Here is a 17,962-nt window from a genome sequence, read left to right as displayed (position 1 = left end):
AACTGTGTATATTTTGAGAAAAGAAATGTACACTCATGGTAGTGTTAGTAAATGCACCGTTGGTAAAGGAAAACCTCCATAGCAACCGAAATATTGATATTTTTGTGGTTTTTAGCTTTTTTTCTTGTTAATGTGCAGGAATGGAACGTGAACAATGATGGTGACTTAATTAACATAAAAGCAAGTACAGTACTTCCATGGTATGTATTACGGAAGTCAAGAAATAAAGCCTTTTTGAGGTCTTTGTTGGCCAACGGCGTAAAACGTTTGCTCTGACATTAATACATAAATACTCACCAAACTGTAATAGCAGTACCAACCTACAGAATGCTTATCTAATAATATAATTGGACCTATAACATTCATTAAAGTGTTAATACACATTCTAGATAAATTATGAAAATGGTAATGGTAGGATGGATATTTTTGACAAAACGAAAAAAAAAAAAACCCCAAAAAAACCAGCAAACCTATAAGAAAAACTACGAGTCTCGTATTTTATATTTATGTATTCTTTTATTATAATTTTTTCCATCTGTGTATTATTGGAAGTTATCCTTTTCCGTTTGCAATGGAATTTTTGGAGATTTTGTTTTCAAATTTTAATTTTATAAAATAAATATTTTCACTACAAAAGAAATAATTGAAGATTGAAAAAACGGGCCGCGCGTAATCATGCCCTATAAAACTATCCAATTTCTGTATCTTCCATCGTTTATACCATTTAATTCTAATTAATATTCTTGACTAGCAAAATGCCTTCTTTTCATATCAAAATAATAATATGTCGAATCGATGATTATGCATCAATCGTTGGAAATCGAAAAATCGGGCATGTCTGGAAAAATCTATGATTATTTTTCCAGTCGACTGGTCACGCAGGAGATCCAGGGAAGGGACTGTCGGAGGGTTGTTATCGGTTGTACGACGCAGGCGCAGACTATACCGATGTCACGCGAAAATAATGGCGGATGAGCTGAGTAGTGGTAAGTACAGTTCCGCCCATTTCCTTTCAATGTATTATAGTATCTATCGTTTGATTTTAATGTTTGTTACAGTTTATATAATTGCTAGTTAACATTCATTCTGATTATATGTATTTGAGACGTTTCTGTTCCTAACACAGGCTCTGTTCCCCCGTTTTACCGGGAGGTTTACGATATCGTATGCCCTAACCAGGAGGCAAAGGTAGACCGCGATGTCTTCGTCAAGATCTTAATGAAATCCAACCTTCCAAAGACCACGTTGAGTCAGGTACCGTTTTGTGATTGAAATAGCGTTATGATGCAATATTGGAATATTATTTTTAAGGATTGTCAAGCTCCATTTTCGAAATGGCACTACCCTGCGGTGTAGTGATGCATGAACAATACAATTGTACTGCTGAGGTCGCATGCTGCTTGTGCTGCTAGGCCTAAGTAGGCTAGCAGAGGCCCTCTCTTCGCATGTAAACACATGCTTTGCCAGGGGCGTAGCAAAAGGGACATATGCGTGTATAATTACTGCATAGGTCTGGCCCAAACTCGGCAGTTGCTACTAATACTAGCCTAATAGCCTTGGACTAGAATGCTTTTAATGTTTTGAATTTTACAATATTATATTTAAGGAAGTAGATATACTTACGTTGCCGTAAACAAATCAGTAAATAAACGATATATTTACGTAAATGAAACAACGCATGTGCAGTCATATCTTTAATAAACTTAAATGTACGTGTTAACGCAGAGATCAACTTTCAGATTAGCATTGGCCTTTTGCTGAGGCCCTTTTTTGGCAAGTTAAAATTTATGAATGTACTTTACCATGAATCCACGGTGCACGATAATCAAATCTTCAAACGTGGACGTGTTTATTACAGTCATGACACAACAATTTTTCTTGTAAAAACAAATGGTTTCTACTCTTAAAAAGCCATTGCAGGATCGAATCGACTGAAAATCAACGCACATGGGGAATCCCTAAATTGGTTGAATGGTTTAAGACTAGCAGATATGTACAGTATTTAAATTATAATTTTGCCGTTTTTACTAAACGTAATTAAATTTGCTGCAGTAGTAGCCTATGTATTTCAATTAAATAAAATAATTGAATGATTGTGATAATGAGCTAGAAGTATTTATTTCACTATCTCACATCATGACCACAACGTCGAGCGAGGCTGTTCATTCCACGTTCTGCATCCAAACTTCGTAGACACATGCATATCATGCCAATGTTGCTTTGTTAGTGATCAGACTATTTGGGAAAATATGTTTGAATAAAACATTAAAAATATTTGTTTTGTCTTACTATGGAGAAGTATTTTATGTATTTTTACATCTCCCTGGTCTTATTTTTTCGTTATGATTCAATATCTTACAGAAAATACACGATTATTCGTTGTTTACTTCTTGCTTCACATAGCGTACAGTACTTTGTACAGTGAATCATGTGCAGTACCAAACATGGTCTTCCTGTATGTTCTTCACGATCGATCGGGGCTCGACCCGACTAAAGACTATAACGATGTTGTTTTTGTTAGTGACGACGTGGGTAAATGTGTTTGAATGAAAACATTAGGATGTTACTTAATTTGTGATGATTGACTATCATATAACAATACACTAGGTAGTCCTAGAAGAATATCGTCTTGATTTCCTGATAATTGAGTTTTAGCAAGGAAACCTTGCGTAGGTCTAGGCCTGGTATTTGGATCAAGTGTGTTCATTCAACAAATGATTGAGTAAGATGAACATAACATTTGCAGCTCATAATATCGCTTTTATTTGAAAATTTAACACAATGATTTAATAATATATTTAGTGATTAGACTACTCATACTGTGCTGTTGTAGAAAATAAAATTTAATAAAAAATAAAATACAAAATTGTAAATTAATTTGTGCCGTGGTGAACTTGGGGGAATCACCGCGGCTTGGGAGGCCATGCTAATGTCGAGTGCTGAAAATGCAAGTTTATTAAAGTATGACTGCGCATGCGTTGTTTCATTTACGTAAATATATCATTTACTGATTTGTTTACGACGACGTAAATATATCAACTTCCTATATTTAATTAATATTAATAATAATAATAACTATTTATTAATAATTAATATTATTATCTTCATCTGTTTTGAAGAGGGACTAGAACCCTTGCCTGTTTTACCTGCCATCATTCACGATTCTTCACGACACAAACAGGAGTGGCGGGCAAGCAAGCAACGGTATAGCAGTGGTTTTCCAAATGATTAGTAATTTCTACTAATACTATTGCTAGTTTTTTGCCTGCAAAGCTTGGCTGCATGGATGCTTGTAATGAAACAAAGCAGGGATAGTATATCATATTATACCCAGCAACACAAAGGTGTTTTGTGCTTCATTTCAATTTTGTTTTTCATGTTAGATATGGGTAGCTGTTGACAATAAGCAAGGCTTCCTAAATAGGAATGGCTTCTATAAGGCCTTGGCACTTACAGCATTAGCTCAACAAGGCAAGCCTGTTAATGAAAAGCTTCTAGAGAATTTTGCAGACCAAGGTAGGCAGAGTTAGCTATGTAAATATGCATGTTCTTGATTGAAAGTTCACAATGATAGTTCACTTTCAATTCCTATTTAATGCCTTAAATTCTTTTCCTCTTTATGGTCCTTCTAATTTCTAATTTGTATGTTTATTTTTATTAACTTCCTTTTAGTCTTGTATTGATTTTGTATCGGTTTAAAAATTAGGAGCTGTGATGTTTTGTAGTAATGTCTTGTTGTTTCATCCAAAATTACTGTAGTTAAGATTTACTTCTCATACTTTTCATTTTTATTTTATCTGTAAAATTGTAAAAAAAATTTTTTATGCAAATGCAATTATTTTGTATAAAAAATGCAATGTATTAAAGTGCCTTTATGAATGAATGATATATGGAGAGTACTCTACGCATAGAAATTTGTGTTCATTTTATTAAGTACTGTAAACATATATCAGATAAGTTAAAAATTTAAAAAAAATTACAAATTGTTCAATCCTAAATATCAACAATATCAAGATTCTTCACATTATTTAAATATTGTCTCAATATCCAGTTTATTAGATTGCAATGTTATCCGATTTTCACCCCTTCTTTAGAGTTACCAAGACCGTCTTTAGGTGATTTAACCGAGTTGAAAACTTTAACAGTACAAGTACGGAAGGAGAAAAATCCCAGTGTGCTTGGCTTCAATTATAAACAACTCCAAGAGATGGATGTTGTGTCCGTAGGATTAGTACCGGAAAAGAAAGGATTACTATTAAAGCATGTAGAATATGAAGTTCAAAGTAATGTAAGTATTACAGCATTATGCTGTGTGAAACTGTAAACCTGTTAGAAAGAGTTATGATATGATAACATTCTATGAAATCTAGGATGTTATCCTTTCAATTTTACACTCACTATGCCTTATTAGCATGTTTAGTTTATGTAATATCACAAAAAAAAACACAAAGAAAAAAGCTGTTCACAACTAAAAAACACTTTTGTCTGCCTCTTAATACTGTTGTTCCTCTGATGCAAACTCATCCCTTTTTGAACACAAAATTAGGTCAATTGTCGGGGGTGGGCTAATACCTGGGGAATCCCCTTTACAATTTTTCAGCAGTGTCTGCTATCAGTTCCTGATGATGACATAATGTCAAATCATTGAATCTCGACACGATGGCATGCATTTCGATAGTTGGAGTATGTATTATACTATCTTGTCCGGTAAAGGTAGGAGAATAACCCAAAACTCGCAGCTTCCTTGTGATGAATCGCGTATGGGCGTGGTCCGTGACTACCTAGCAGCCGTAAAGAGGCGTTTGTAGTAGCTACATGTTCATATCATTCCACGACGACAGGTGTTCAAATGAACCATAGCATCGGGATAACCCCCTACTCTTCCAATAGATGCACACGAAGCCGATGTGTACACTGGATCTCCATTTTTAAGTCCTTATCCCTCCGAGAAGACTTGAATCTACCAACCGAACCCGCACCGATGTTAAGGCTGTAGTTAGCGGCTCCCCTGCCTTACCGCTCGCCCAAGCAACTCAAAACCCAAAGCCTTTTTCACTTTTTCTGAAAGCATTGCTATAACCAATCAGCTAGGCTATTTGTTGAAATCATTCCCTGAGCTTTAGCCTGAGGGAAGGCTTGTACATACATTTGGGCATAAAGAAGATAATGGGCTTATACCTGAAGAACTACCATACCAAATACAGGGCTGTAGCTGAAGAAAACTAAGGGTGGGTGATAACAATTTTGAGGGTGGTTACGTGATAACATTGGGAAACTCTAAATAATAAGAGTGGATTTTAAGAATGGGAAAATGGGTTAATAAGGGTGGGTGGAGGGCCATGAAATTAGCTTTAGAAAACTTCAAGGCTGAGTGGCCCACCTCCACCCATCATAACTACATTCCTATGTACTGTATATGTTATATTTAAGTGAATAATGTGTTTTGGAGAAAAAAAATGTATTTTAGTATCTTGCTCGTATGTTTGCATTTTCCAATTAAATGTATATATTTTAAATGTGTGTTAATGTTAATGTGATTCCTGTTGTTATATATTTACAGTTTTACAAGACAACTGTGATGCGACGTTACAATGATTTTATCGCTTTACATGAAGTGTTGCTGCAGCGATTCCCTTATCGATTGGTTCCAACTCCGCCCCCTAAGAAAATGATGAGAGGTTTGTAATTTCTTTATCATTTTTTTAATGCTAAAATCTGGAAAACCCTTTAAAACGTTAATGCAGTTATTAAACGTAGGCTCACAGCAGGAATGTGTGTTTACTGCTTGATTTTGTTTTTTTTTTTTTTAACTCATAGCCCATCCACGCTCTCTGTGTTGGCACATTCGCATGTATAAACTGTGCAAGTACTGTAACAGATTGTTGGTTTTTTAGTTCTTTCTGGGACTGGTCAGGGCATGGCATATTTCGGATAGGCTTACCGTAAATGCTTGAATAGGCACTGCTCTTGAATAAGCGCTGCACCAAACCTGATTTTTTTTGCTTAGTGCTGCTCTCAAATAAGCGCCACGGTAGACTGCATCATTTATGTCTTTAGTTAATGACTCATCCCATCATTCCTCAAACTGGATTTACTCTCACAGTTTCCAAGTCAGACGATTACGAAAAGTGTCTACAGCCCCCATGGGGCAGTAGACACATAAAGTGTACAGTTATTTCAAGTACTTTTAAAAGTAACAGTATTTTCTCTTTGAAATTACAGGTAAAAAATAATATTAACTGAAATGTACAAATTGACATACTGTACTTTAATTGTAGCCAGTGGCTATTGTTACACCAGTCTTAAATGGATTTCTGATTGGATGTTATTGTCCTAATCCAATTCATACATACAATAACATGCAATCAGAATTGGTTTATTATTTTAGGTTAATAATAGCCTCTGCTTTTACAGTTATTTTAATATGTAAGATCTTAAAATTGTGATCACTCAGCCTGTCTTTTATTACTAACTATACTCCCGAGTGAAATTTCAGACCATTTAATATTATACTCTTTATCTTTACCAGTTACTAGAGAGTTCATAGAGTCGCGTCGGAGGGCGCTTCGTAGGTATCTGACGATGATCTGTAGACACCCTGTTTTTCACGAGAGTGCCATTACTAAGTTTTTCATGACCTTTCAGGGCTCAGTAAGTTCTAAATTTGAATAATGATAATAATAGTAATATTTATACACACAAGTCTGACTACCAACTTTCTTTAGTTGGTGCCAAATATTTTCTACTGGAAATTGGCTAAATACATTTATTATTAATAATATTATTATTATAATTCAACCAATTTTCTTCAAGTCATGTATCTGCATACCTTACTCTCGTATCACGTAGGAATTTATTTGTCACCTGTGGTACATACTACATAGTAGGTATCTCATGCAGAGTTAGATGAACAAATATATACTGTAAAACCTCTAATAGAAGCCCTCGGCTGCCTCTGTTTTTTGAGGCTTTGGATGGGCTTCTTTTCGAGATGGGCTTCTTTTCGAGATGGGCTTCTTTTCAAGATGGCTTCTTTTCGAGACTAATTTTCCAAAGTAAAGAGGGGGGGCTTATTTTCAAATGAATGTTGTAAATTCTGGGAATTACTACAACAAAACAATAAATAGGGCCACTGTAACATCAGTCTGTATCATGGAGTGTATTAAGCTACATTTACACTAGACACGATAACGACATGACAACAACACGATAAAAATGCGCTCAGTGTTGAAGAACATCAACAATGCGATATGTCGTCGTGTTGTTACTGTGCCTAGTGTAAACGTAGCTTTAACCGGCATTTAATTACCTAAACTATTGTATAAACCAAGCATGTTTTTAATATATTTTGTTTCTTTGAAATTCATGTACAGTGTATGTACTGTACTATCCCAAAAAGAAGCCCATGCTAACTTGAAAAGAAGCCCATGGGCTTCTTTTCGAGGCTACTTTTGTAAACTAAAGAGGGGGCTTCAATTCGAGATGGGCTTCAACGATTTGGTGGTGCCTGAGAATTCCCCAAAAATTTAAACTTTGAAGGCTGATTTTTTAAAATACTAATCTTGTATGTTTAAATGCCTGTAACTTCGCAACAAAATGTTGGATTTTAATGATTCTTTTATATCTTTCACACCCTGCATTAATAACTAAAAATCGACTTTTGCCAGAAATGACTGGTTTGGCTTGTCTTTGCCAAATACTCTTCAAAAACCATGGGACTGAAGTTGGATATACTGTACAGCCCTTTTTTTTGTGATTTTAAAATTTGAGATATTTCACGCCCTAAGTTTTCACAATCATCATTTTATTTCAAAAATCACGAAAAATAAAGGGCTGTACAGTATAGCTGAATGATTAATGATTGCTTGATTAATAGATTGATTACATGATTGATGGTTTAAATTGATTAATTGGTTGAATGGACGGTTTCTTGAATGTTAAAATTATTAATCGATTGATTGATTTAATGATTGATTATTGGTGTTTTTGTAGGATATGCAGCATAAGATTAAGGAGCAATTTCGTGGCATTCCAGATGAATTTATGACAAGTCCATTAGCTGCTCAAGCAAAGGTAAATATAGTGTAATACTACTGTATGTCCGCACTACAAAGATTTATGCTACAAATACCTGCGATGTTCAAATGTATGAGCATGATATGAATTCATACTGTAAAATCTCAAATAGAAGCTCTGGGCTACTTGTTTTTTAGATGGACTTCTTTACGAGATGGCCTAATTCTCAAGACTAAGCCCATGGGGCTACTATTCGTGGTTTTAAAGTATTTGTATTGAAACAATAAATATATTATAAAAACATTCATTGTTGANCCCCCCCCCCAGGAAAGAGAGACAGGCACTCCGGCCTCTGAACGCAGAGCTTGAGGTTTCGACCTTTACCTTACCTGAAGTTGACAATCATGATTTATATATTTTTTTAGGATTTGGTTCCTATTGATACACAAGTGCAGTTTGCTAACAGTAGAGATCAAATCAAGAATATATTTGACAGCATCTATAAACTTAAAACAATAGTTGATAACGTCACAAGAAGGTCTGCTGGTAGGTATATGAAATATTTAGTATTTTATTATTATATATAATAATTAGTATTTTTTATGATAATAATGTTGTGGTGTGTACTGTCATCTGCATAAAAAGAATTTTCTTGTAGCGTTGCAGGTACATATTAAATACAGGTGGCTCCATATCATTAATGAACAGAAGTGCATAAAATAACTTGGTATTATGCACCATCTAAGCTATTAGTATTATGCCAACCCTTTGTTAGTTGTAAATATTAGAAGGAAGGACACCGAACAACTATCTGCTTGCCAACAACATTTTTTATGCACCATTTAAAAAAAAAAAAATAGAAATGGTTAATGAGATACAGATTTTTGAATATGTAAAAGGGTGGTTACACCACTTTTCCCCTAGTTTTTAAATATTCAAAAATTGTATCTCAATAACCGTTCTCAAGTTTTCCATCAAAATATGCTTTTTGTGTCTAAGAAAAATCAGTTGTACAACATATCGAACATTTTTTTCATTCGGAGCCTGACTTTAACCCTTTCCATTCGTATGGCATGGCGACGACGCCCTCTTTGACCATACTTTATAGCGAGGGGCGTCATATGTACGCCCTGTATAGGTTTTCTGATAATTTGTTTTATAGCTATGCTGCCCTCTATATAATTGTTTTTAAAGTGATTTAGGAGTATTTCTGAAGAGGGTCTCCTGTATTAAGACCAAATAAAATGTCTGGGCAAGTAAAAACCCGATATTTAGTGTAAAATGATGTAATTTCTCAGCTTTGGTACAGCCTCAGGCAATGGTAATGGGGCAGACTGGAATGAGTTAAGCAACATCGTCATCTACATGGGCCTGTGCACTGAACAGTCAGGACCAACAATGACCACTCCAAGCATTAAGTGCTGGGGTTTATTTATTCGAACTACATAATATATGCACACATTCATGCATAAAATGTCAGTTTCATAAACTAACTCCATTAATTATGCCTCCTTTACAAACATCAATTAAAATTTTTTTTTTCAATTTAATAACTTGTGGGGCTGTTTTTGACCATGACCAGTTCAGGGATTTATTATAATTTGTCTGTTGTATTTCAGAAAATTCTATTGATATGTTACAATTTGCAAAAGAGCTGAATCAAATGAGTGGTGATTCTCAGCCAGCGTCGGCCTGGGCTATGGGTACAAATGATGGCTGGCCGCAAATTAAAGGAGGACTGAAGACTATCGCAGTCGAGTTTGCTGCCCTCTCTGACAAACATGGCCAACAGGTAAAAAAATGAGAAAATATATAGTGACAGCATTTAAAACAATACGTTTTACTCTTGTAATAAACAAGTAAAAATAAATTGTAAATTATAACATATAAAACATTCTGTCGGTAAAAAAAAAAATCTAAATTAACGTGATTGCTTATTTATATTAAAGTAAGTTGTCTTTCCTTCGAAAACTGGAACAAAAACATTCTCATTGCCAATTTATTTCAGTACACATTAGAACTATGGTAATGAACCTTTCTGAACTGTCAAACTTAACAACTGACCAATCAGAAGAACGCCAGGAATGTGGGCGTATCTAACAAGAACACATGTTGTCCCACACACACACATATTAACAGCAGGGAGCTTTCGATTTGCTCGACGATGCTACGCTAGAACGGAATCACTCATGCGTGACCGTCCTACCAAGCGTCCCATGTTCTCTGCATACGTAGATTTGGCCAAATTGCGTCCTAGAATCCACCTGACAAGGAGAACTTAACGTTCTCGCATGCACAGATGACTTTTAGTGAGGACATTTCGTTCTGCGTCCTGCCGTCGTCGTGCAATCAGAAGCTCCCTACTGTCTATGTATGGGACCTTAGCAACAATATCCAAGGATAGAGCTTAGTAGGAAGTTTCATCAAGTATTTTCATAAGTGTAAATTAGTAAAAACTGATTACTTTTTTTTTCTGCGTCAAATTGGAAATTGATAACTTATTTAAACCGTTGAAAGCCGAGGCACTTGATGCGTCGTACAACCGTTGGCCGATGAATACAACTGCACTCCCTGTGATCATTGGATGACACAACACCGTCTGAATGTTGATGGCAGTCTGAACGGATTGCCATTAAAAACTTATCTGCTGCTCGCACGATGTGGCACTGTGTTCTCCATGCGCAGTGTCCGTGCGTGACTTAAATGAGCAATTTGGATGTTTAGTAGAATTTTGAAGGTTTTCTTTTTGGATTTTATACAGACTAGATTTTTAAAGCCGGACTTAATTATTTAAGCCTGGAAATGTACATATTATTTGAAACTAAGTTATTTTTTTTTATTATACTATAATTTTTGTAACTATGAAATATCTTATTTTGTAGTCAGCACGGACTGATAATAGTGTAGGTGAAAGACTGGCTCTACTTCTCGACTTGTTGCAGAGTTACAAGGTAAGATTTTCTGTAAAGGCCATTCCTAGTGCAAATTAAAAATTAACACTTGTTTGTTATTTGTAGGGTATTTAAAAAGAGTGTTTTCACACTTTAAATAAAACTGGGATTTTAGCCCTTTGGTGAACATTTTGTCAACCACAATGCATTTGGAATGTTATGGTTCACATAGAACCCTAGAGTTAGGCCTAGAAAAATTGCCTTCACGAGACAACATACACACAAGAAGCTCCATATCAGGGGTGGGCATAAAAATCTATCAGAGAGCACCGAGTGGCTGCACCCAAACTTTGATCTTTCCAGTATACTTTGAAAAACCTTCATACACTGCTTTTATGCCATTTTATTCTCAGTTTTAATATTGCATTTTACAGATGATCGTTGTCAGACTGTAAAAAACAAGGTGTTTTGTAGCCAAAGATGTTTGGCAGGCCGCACACATGGGGGGGGGGGGCCGCAAAAAAAAAACTGTTGGTTGCATGCGCATTTGCCCACCTTTTCTCTATATAGGCTAATGCCAGGCACTCATTCTACATAAAATCGTGTAGCAGTGAGGGCCGCTGTAATACTGGTTATGGGGCTTAGGGAGTGGAGTTGTTTTGGTCATGAGAAAATGTAATGTTACAGTGACAGGAACTGAACCCAGGACCCTTTGATTGGAGGCAAGCATCTTAACAACCAAGCTATTCAACTGTTAGATGCGAAAAACTAATTCAATATATATAAAGTATAAATATAAATAATAATTTATATCTTTTAAGGATTTGTGTGAACGGCATGAAAAAGGAGTCCTACGAGATCATCAAATGGCCCTGCAGAAGATGGCTAATATAAAGAAGAAGAAAATGTCTGCCACTTTAAAGGGGGGAGACCAACAACAAGTAGGGGTTGTGGAACAGTTAGAATCTAGAATTACTGAGGTATGGTTTTATACACGTCAGTCAATAAATAAATTGATCAATCATTTTATATACGAAATATATTATGACATGTTGGAAGTTGATGACGTATGTTGTTCTCTTAAATCAGCAATAAAAGAAGGAAGTGGCTACCCTTCCCACAGCCCATAGTGGTGCATGATAGGATAATGAGACTGAAGTTTAAGGTTAGGGTTAATTCATCACCACCAATCAGCATCTTCACCAATGAGTATGAGAACAATAACATGGCCTAAAAAAAAAAAGGAAGACTCTGTTGTAAATCCATTGAGATTGTTCATATTTGTGAATGATGTTTCTTCTGTGTTTCCTCGCAGCAAGCTAGTCAAATCATGACAATGGAGAACCGTAATCTCTTCTCTCTTCACTGCCTGCAAATGGAAACTCAACTAATCCATGCCAATATTCCTATGATCTCGGACACAATGCAGGTCTACGCCCAGGCTGAACGTCAAGGATTTTCAGAGGTAAGAAACCCACGGTAATGTGTTGGGTACATCTATATTAATCTTTCCCATCCACAAATTTTTCTTTTCTCAAACATCCTCTTCCCAAACGTTACCCCTTACCCTATACCCTTCCATGCTACAATACTCATTACTAATGCCTATTTGCACAAAATAGTATGCTAGTAAGCTAATAAAAATAATAATTATTAACATTTAGAATAAATAACATGCACCTACTTTTACTAAATCCTACTGCAAAGTGTACTAAATGCTAAAACAATGCTTTTATTGGGAATTTTGAAATAAGCTGAAGTTGATTTGTTTTGCTTCCCGTCCATAAACTGCATTAAACTGCATTATGTTTTCGTTTTTAGTCTAAAGTATAGGCCTAGTATTCTTCCATATCAACTGAGTATTATTATAGTATCAGTTGTTTTAATTAATTGTATAATCAAAGGGTTTCGCATATGTCCATCCTTGGCAGTTTTGTTCTTGTAATTAATCTGTATCATAAATATTCATATCACCATAATAAATGGGTTACTCAGCACCACATTATTATTGTTTTCGAAAATACATTCAGTCAGAAGGCGGTTTGAAATGTTTGAAGTTTTTTTTTTTCTAATCAACATGAAATATTTCATTTTAATGTTTCAAAGAATGTTGCACCTTGGGCATGTATTAATTATTATTGACCGGGAGTACTGTAATAACAATGCTTTGACAAAGTCCGTTGGTTGTAAATGATGAACTCAAAATTATTAATGTAATTATTTATTTATTGAACATATATTATTAATACTAATTATTTTTTGTCTGCTGTTTATGTGTGTTGTTATTGTGTATTCCATGGATATATATATATATATATATATATATATATATATATATATACTTTCACTTCCTTTGATCTTGTTGCATTTTATGATAGAGTACCTTTGGGTTGTTAAATCTAACCTAGCACGACACACTTATATAGTGTAGCATTAGCTCGGAGTATAAGTTAGTGATTAAGATTAGGCCAGTGGTGTAGTGATTAGGCCTAAGACCCCTGGCTAGGCCTTTGGGCTCTACTACCCTAGATGCAATGTAGGGCCCAGTATAGTATGGGTTGAAGCGTGTCCACTCTAGCATTTGACATTTTAAGGGTGCGTTTTGATGGGTTTTTTTACACACTCATATGGTATATTATTATGCAAGACCTAATATTTTTACATTATTATGTTACTATTAAATTATTATATTATGCAGTAGATTACCAGTTTTTCCTTATTTCTGTATTTCTCTATAGCTTCTATCTGTTTGGCAAGATATCTTATGTAAGACCGAGTCTGGCGCTGGAGAGTCGCAAAACAGTTTCCTCGTTCCATCTTAGTGAATTGTGCCAAAAAAACAACAAAAAAGATAATACAAATTATAGCACATTCCAAAATGAAAAAAAAAAAAAGTCTAACTGTAAAAAAAAAAATGATAATTTTGCTAATTTTAATTGCTATTTTATTATATGTAAATTTATTGAATAACAACAAATGGTGCCTGTGTGTATTGTGTTGGTTAATTAAGTACTTAAGTTACCTTGACAAAACATTTCCAATTGAAATATGTTGATAATAGGCCTTGTTCAAACTATCATATTTTATTTGACAAAACTATATAAAAAGTTTTTGTCAAAGGGAATTTGATAATCTGGATGGAGCCTTATAGTGAGGTTGATGTATCAATAGGAAGTTTTCGATTTGTTCGACGATGCTTATGCGTGACCGTTCCCTGCGTACTTAGATTTGGCCAAAATTGTGTCCTGGAATCCATGCGACGAGGAGAAATTAACGTTCTCGCATACACAGATGACTTTTAGTGATGTCATTACGTTCGACGTCCTACCGTCGTCGTGGAAATCGAAAGCTCCCTAATTTGTCAGGCAGAGTACAACTCAACATACTATGTAATATAGATGAATATACATGAAAGAGATATATCCCGCCTCATTGAGAATATATTTAGGTTAATATTAGCGATGAGTTTTATCTGTGTTGTATTATTCTATGCATCCATATATTTATATATAGATTATAATTAGTTTTAAAGTATTTGGAAAAAGGTAAAATTTAAAGAAGGTAGTACTAGGATAGCCGGCGTATAGCAAAATATTCTGTCTTGGTCTTCACTATTAAGTCTATTTGAAAATATTTGTGTTTTATCCATAATTTGGTATCATTATGACATCATACTCCCATTATATGGGCAGTTCTTAGATATCACAGAAAATTTAATAGTTTGGACACAGAACATAGATTAGCAAGGGTAAAGCTGTAGGTTGGTGGTAAAATATCGAAATTACCTTTAGAAAATTTCTACGATTCAATATTCAAATCCAGGATTTTTTCTCGAGACTAAATAACATGCTACTCGCTAAACTGCATAGTGAGACTTTTACCCGTTTTATGTCACATGAGATAAAATATTACGCAATCTGACGCATGTTACCCTGAGAAATTGCTATGGAGATAATGAAATCTTTACATGAGCAAATATAAACCCGGCGATAAGACTGTGCCATTTATACGCAGACAGTAAAGATATGCGCGACACTACAGTGGAACATAGCTGTACAACATGCACAGATCCGTGTTAAATATCTGTAGAGTGTTAAACATTGTCCAGACTGTCAAATTTGACAAAAACATTTGACATGCCTAAATATGGTCATGATGACATCACATCATGACCATATATAGGCACATCATCACTATATATGGGTATACAACTGTTTTTTGATAGTGTGATATTACAAGCGATGCACGAATGCACTTTCACACTGACACAAACAAAGCAGGTGATGCATGCTTAATTTTCCCCAACACAGGATGCATGTAATATTTTCTTGTGTGGATCTGGTATTAGTTTATCACTTTCATCCTTGTGGATGAGAATTAAATTTTAAAAATAAGTTATCCACTCACTTGGTTGTGAGGGAGGGTAGAAAGGAGTGGTTGGGACAATGAGGGACGGAGTGAATGAGTTTTTTAAAAGGGTTATTTGTATAAATTACTTTATTTGTGTAAGCACTGAAAATATAAATGGAAGTAAGTTTAGATTCTAGATGTTGATTTTAGATGGATTAGATATGGAAAGCATGTAAAATGGCATGTTTTACAATATCTATCTCTGTGGTTAGCAATGGGGAAGGGGTGGGGATAATGTATGCCAGACTTAGTGTGGGTTTGGCATTATTTTGTTATGTATCGCTGCATAAGATGCATGTTGCATAATGTCATGGTTTGCCAATCTGTTACTTTTTTCCTAAATCCATTTTGTTTACTGTGCTTCAAGAATTTTATTAATGTACATTTATATTTTAATTCCATAAGCTTATGCCAAATAATAGCTTTTTATTCTAATTTTCTTGATTTAGATATGATACATTATTATTTTAGTTTCATTAGAATCATATAATAATTACATTTCAGTTTAAAAGTTTTAAGAGGGCAGAGAAAAAAATTATTTCCTTTTTAGCAAATTGGGTTTACCAAGAGTATATAGGTGAAAAAGATCCTTAAACATTTTATTGATTTAAATAATATGCGAGTGTGTGAAGTAAAAAGGAATTGAGAGTGCCCTCAACAGTGGTGGCGCTAGCGGAAGGGAAATCCCCCCCCCCCATGCCACAACAAAGTCATCAGACCAAAAAAAAATGATTTGCTTATCCATTTAACATATTGATTGTCAGTCCCTATTATTGTGGTCTAAAAGTACAGTTTGGACCATAATAATCCATATAAACTCAACCTGTAAATCCTACCAGAGATTTTTATTCCAGGACCCTGACCAAGACTCTAGTAGGCCCCTGGTTTGGACCCCCTGTCAGGAAATTTCTGGGACCACCACTGGCCCTTGATTAAATCCTTGCTTAAGATTTCTATCGTGTTGTATGAAGAATGTGATGCGGCAATGCATACAGCTACAGCTAGAGTAATTTAAAAAAAATAAACTGTATCTTGTCATTTCTTGTTATAACATGTTAACTTATTTTTTATTTTGTTTAGTTTGGTTTTTCTTGCATTACAGCATTGCATCTGCTTGTTATTTGCTTGTTTCTTTATGCTAAGCATTACCTACCATAGCCCCCATACCATATGCCCTTTCATCCCCCATTACCTTACCATTATATCCCATACCATACCCCACCCCACCCCACATTCTCCTTTTTAAACATATTTCATAATATTAGTATAGCGCAAAATGCTGGAGCTTTGATGCGCTTAAATATTTTTTTAACTAAGAATTTACCCGTCACTGCAAACTTAACTCGAACCAAATTAAACATGCATGTAATCTCTTATCTTTTTTTTAATTTTTGTATTGAAGAGCAATTTATCTATCTAGCTAGCTAGCCAGGGGCAGATCAAGAATTTTTCAAACTGGGGGGTGGGGGGCCCACAACATATTTAGAATAGATAAGTGAGAGCGCTAATTTCAATATATGCCTTGAAATTTTAAAAATTTAGGGGAAAAACGGGTGGAGGGAACATTCCCCCTGTGCCCCGGGGTCCCCTTTACTGGATCGGCCCCTTCTAGTTATGTCACTCTAACAGGTAAAAGCTCTCTTCCCATTAAATCTCATATTTGTGATATCAGCTTGAATGCAGTGCCCGTAAAAATCATTTGTATATAATTGTATCCATCTGTATCCATTTACAACAACTTCATAGTACATTCCGAGACAGTATCCAAATTTCATAATTCCATACTATATTTCCTAGCATCACATTCCCATAACACTCGTCCCATATCACATTTTCTCATACCACATTTGTTTTCAAACAAATACTATCCTATGTCACTTGTTAATTAAGTTTAAGTTCATTTCATTGGTCATATACAGTAAGGAATACAATACATAAAATTTGCTTTCCCATTACAAAATGCATAAAAAATACTAGTAAATTAAAATATAAGATGCAAAGCACATATATTGCATAGAATAATCAAATCAAATAACCCTAAAAGATATATAAACCACTCTTTCTTCAACAACATCCTTCCCCACCCCCTCCCCAACCTACCCCATCCCCGCATCCTAATGATTCTCAAAACATCATTGTATTCCATCTGCTCTAGATAGTTTGGTAATAGTTTGGCCTAATCTAGTACTAGGCCCTAGTGCCTGTCTCTTATACACATCTAGATGTGTATAAGAGACAGGTAGAGGGGCGCTAATTCGCAAAATAAGGTGATTTTTTTAAGTACTTGACCGTGATTTGTTTTGGGGTGGGGGGAGCGAGAAATTTTTGGGGGGGGGTGCCACCCCCCCCCCCCCCGAGGAGAAAAACCACAATTCGTTGGTGAGAAAAAAAAAATTTCTACATATTAGCAGACTCTAAAATCGATTAAAAGCGCTTTTGAAACCCAGGACCACTTTAAAAGCATTTTGAGTGATGTGCCACCCACTGGTTCAAATGCCAATGAGTTACTGCAACTGCTGTGCCAAACCATATATATGGGCATGGTGATGACATATCACAGCCGAATATGGGTATGGTGATATATCGCGCCCTTATTAGGCTGTTACTCTTATCTCCACTCATTCATTATATTTCATTATTTTAGA

The 17,962-nt window shown here is 35.1% G+C and overlaps 1 protein-coding gene across 1 annotated transcript; it reads left to right on the top strand.

Moving 5' to 3' along the window:
* The first annotated feature begins 896 nt into the window (after window positions 1-896).
* Window positions 897-16,370, top strand: LOC117108682 (sorting nexin-8-like). The gene is made up of 13 exons (XM_033250785.1): window positions 897-986; window positions 1,127-1,254; window positions 3,384-3,516; window positions 4,095-4,288; window positions 5,561-5,678; window positions 6,530-6,651; window positions 7,993-8,073; window positions 8,442-8,562; window positions 9,636-9,808; window positions 10,899-10,967; window positions 11,729-11,887; window positions 12,223-12,372; window positions 13,646-16,370. Exons 1-13 carry the CDS (start codon window positions 965-967, stop codon window positions 13,727-13,729), a joined length of 1,554 nt encoding a protein of 517 aa, XP_033106676.1. The 5' UTR covers window positions 897-964; the 3' UTR covers window positions 13,730-16,370.
* The last annotated feature ends 1,592 nt before the right edge of the window (window positions 16,371-17,962 follow it).

The sequence above is a fragment of the Anneissia japonica genome, unplaced genomic scaffold (assembly GCF_011630105.1).
Source record: "Anneissia japonica isolate Jap-2015-1 unplaced genomic scaffold, ASM1163010v1 scaffold1587_len1432017_cov164, whole genome shotgun sequence".
NCBI classification, from domain to species: Eukaryota; Metazoa; Echinodermata; class Crinoidea; order Comatulida; family Comatulidae; genus Anneissia; species Anneissia japonica.
The sequence above is the reverse complement of the archived record's forward strand: the minus strand, read 5'-3'. Positions and strand labels throughout refer to the sequence as shown.

Coding starts and splice junctions, on each gene's coding strand:
- LOC117108682 (XM_033250785.1), top strand. CDS start 965: ATGGCGGATGAGCTGAGTAGTG. Junction 987..1,126: donor GGCGGATGAGCTGAGTAGTG/GTAAGTACAGTT, acceptor TTCCTAACACAG/GCTCTGTTCCCCCGTTTTAC. Junction 12,373..13,645: donor AACGTCAAGGATTTTCAGAG/GTAAGAAACCCA, acceptor ATTTCTCTATAG/CTTCTATCTGTTTGGCAAGA.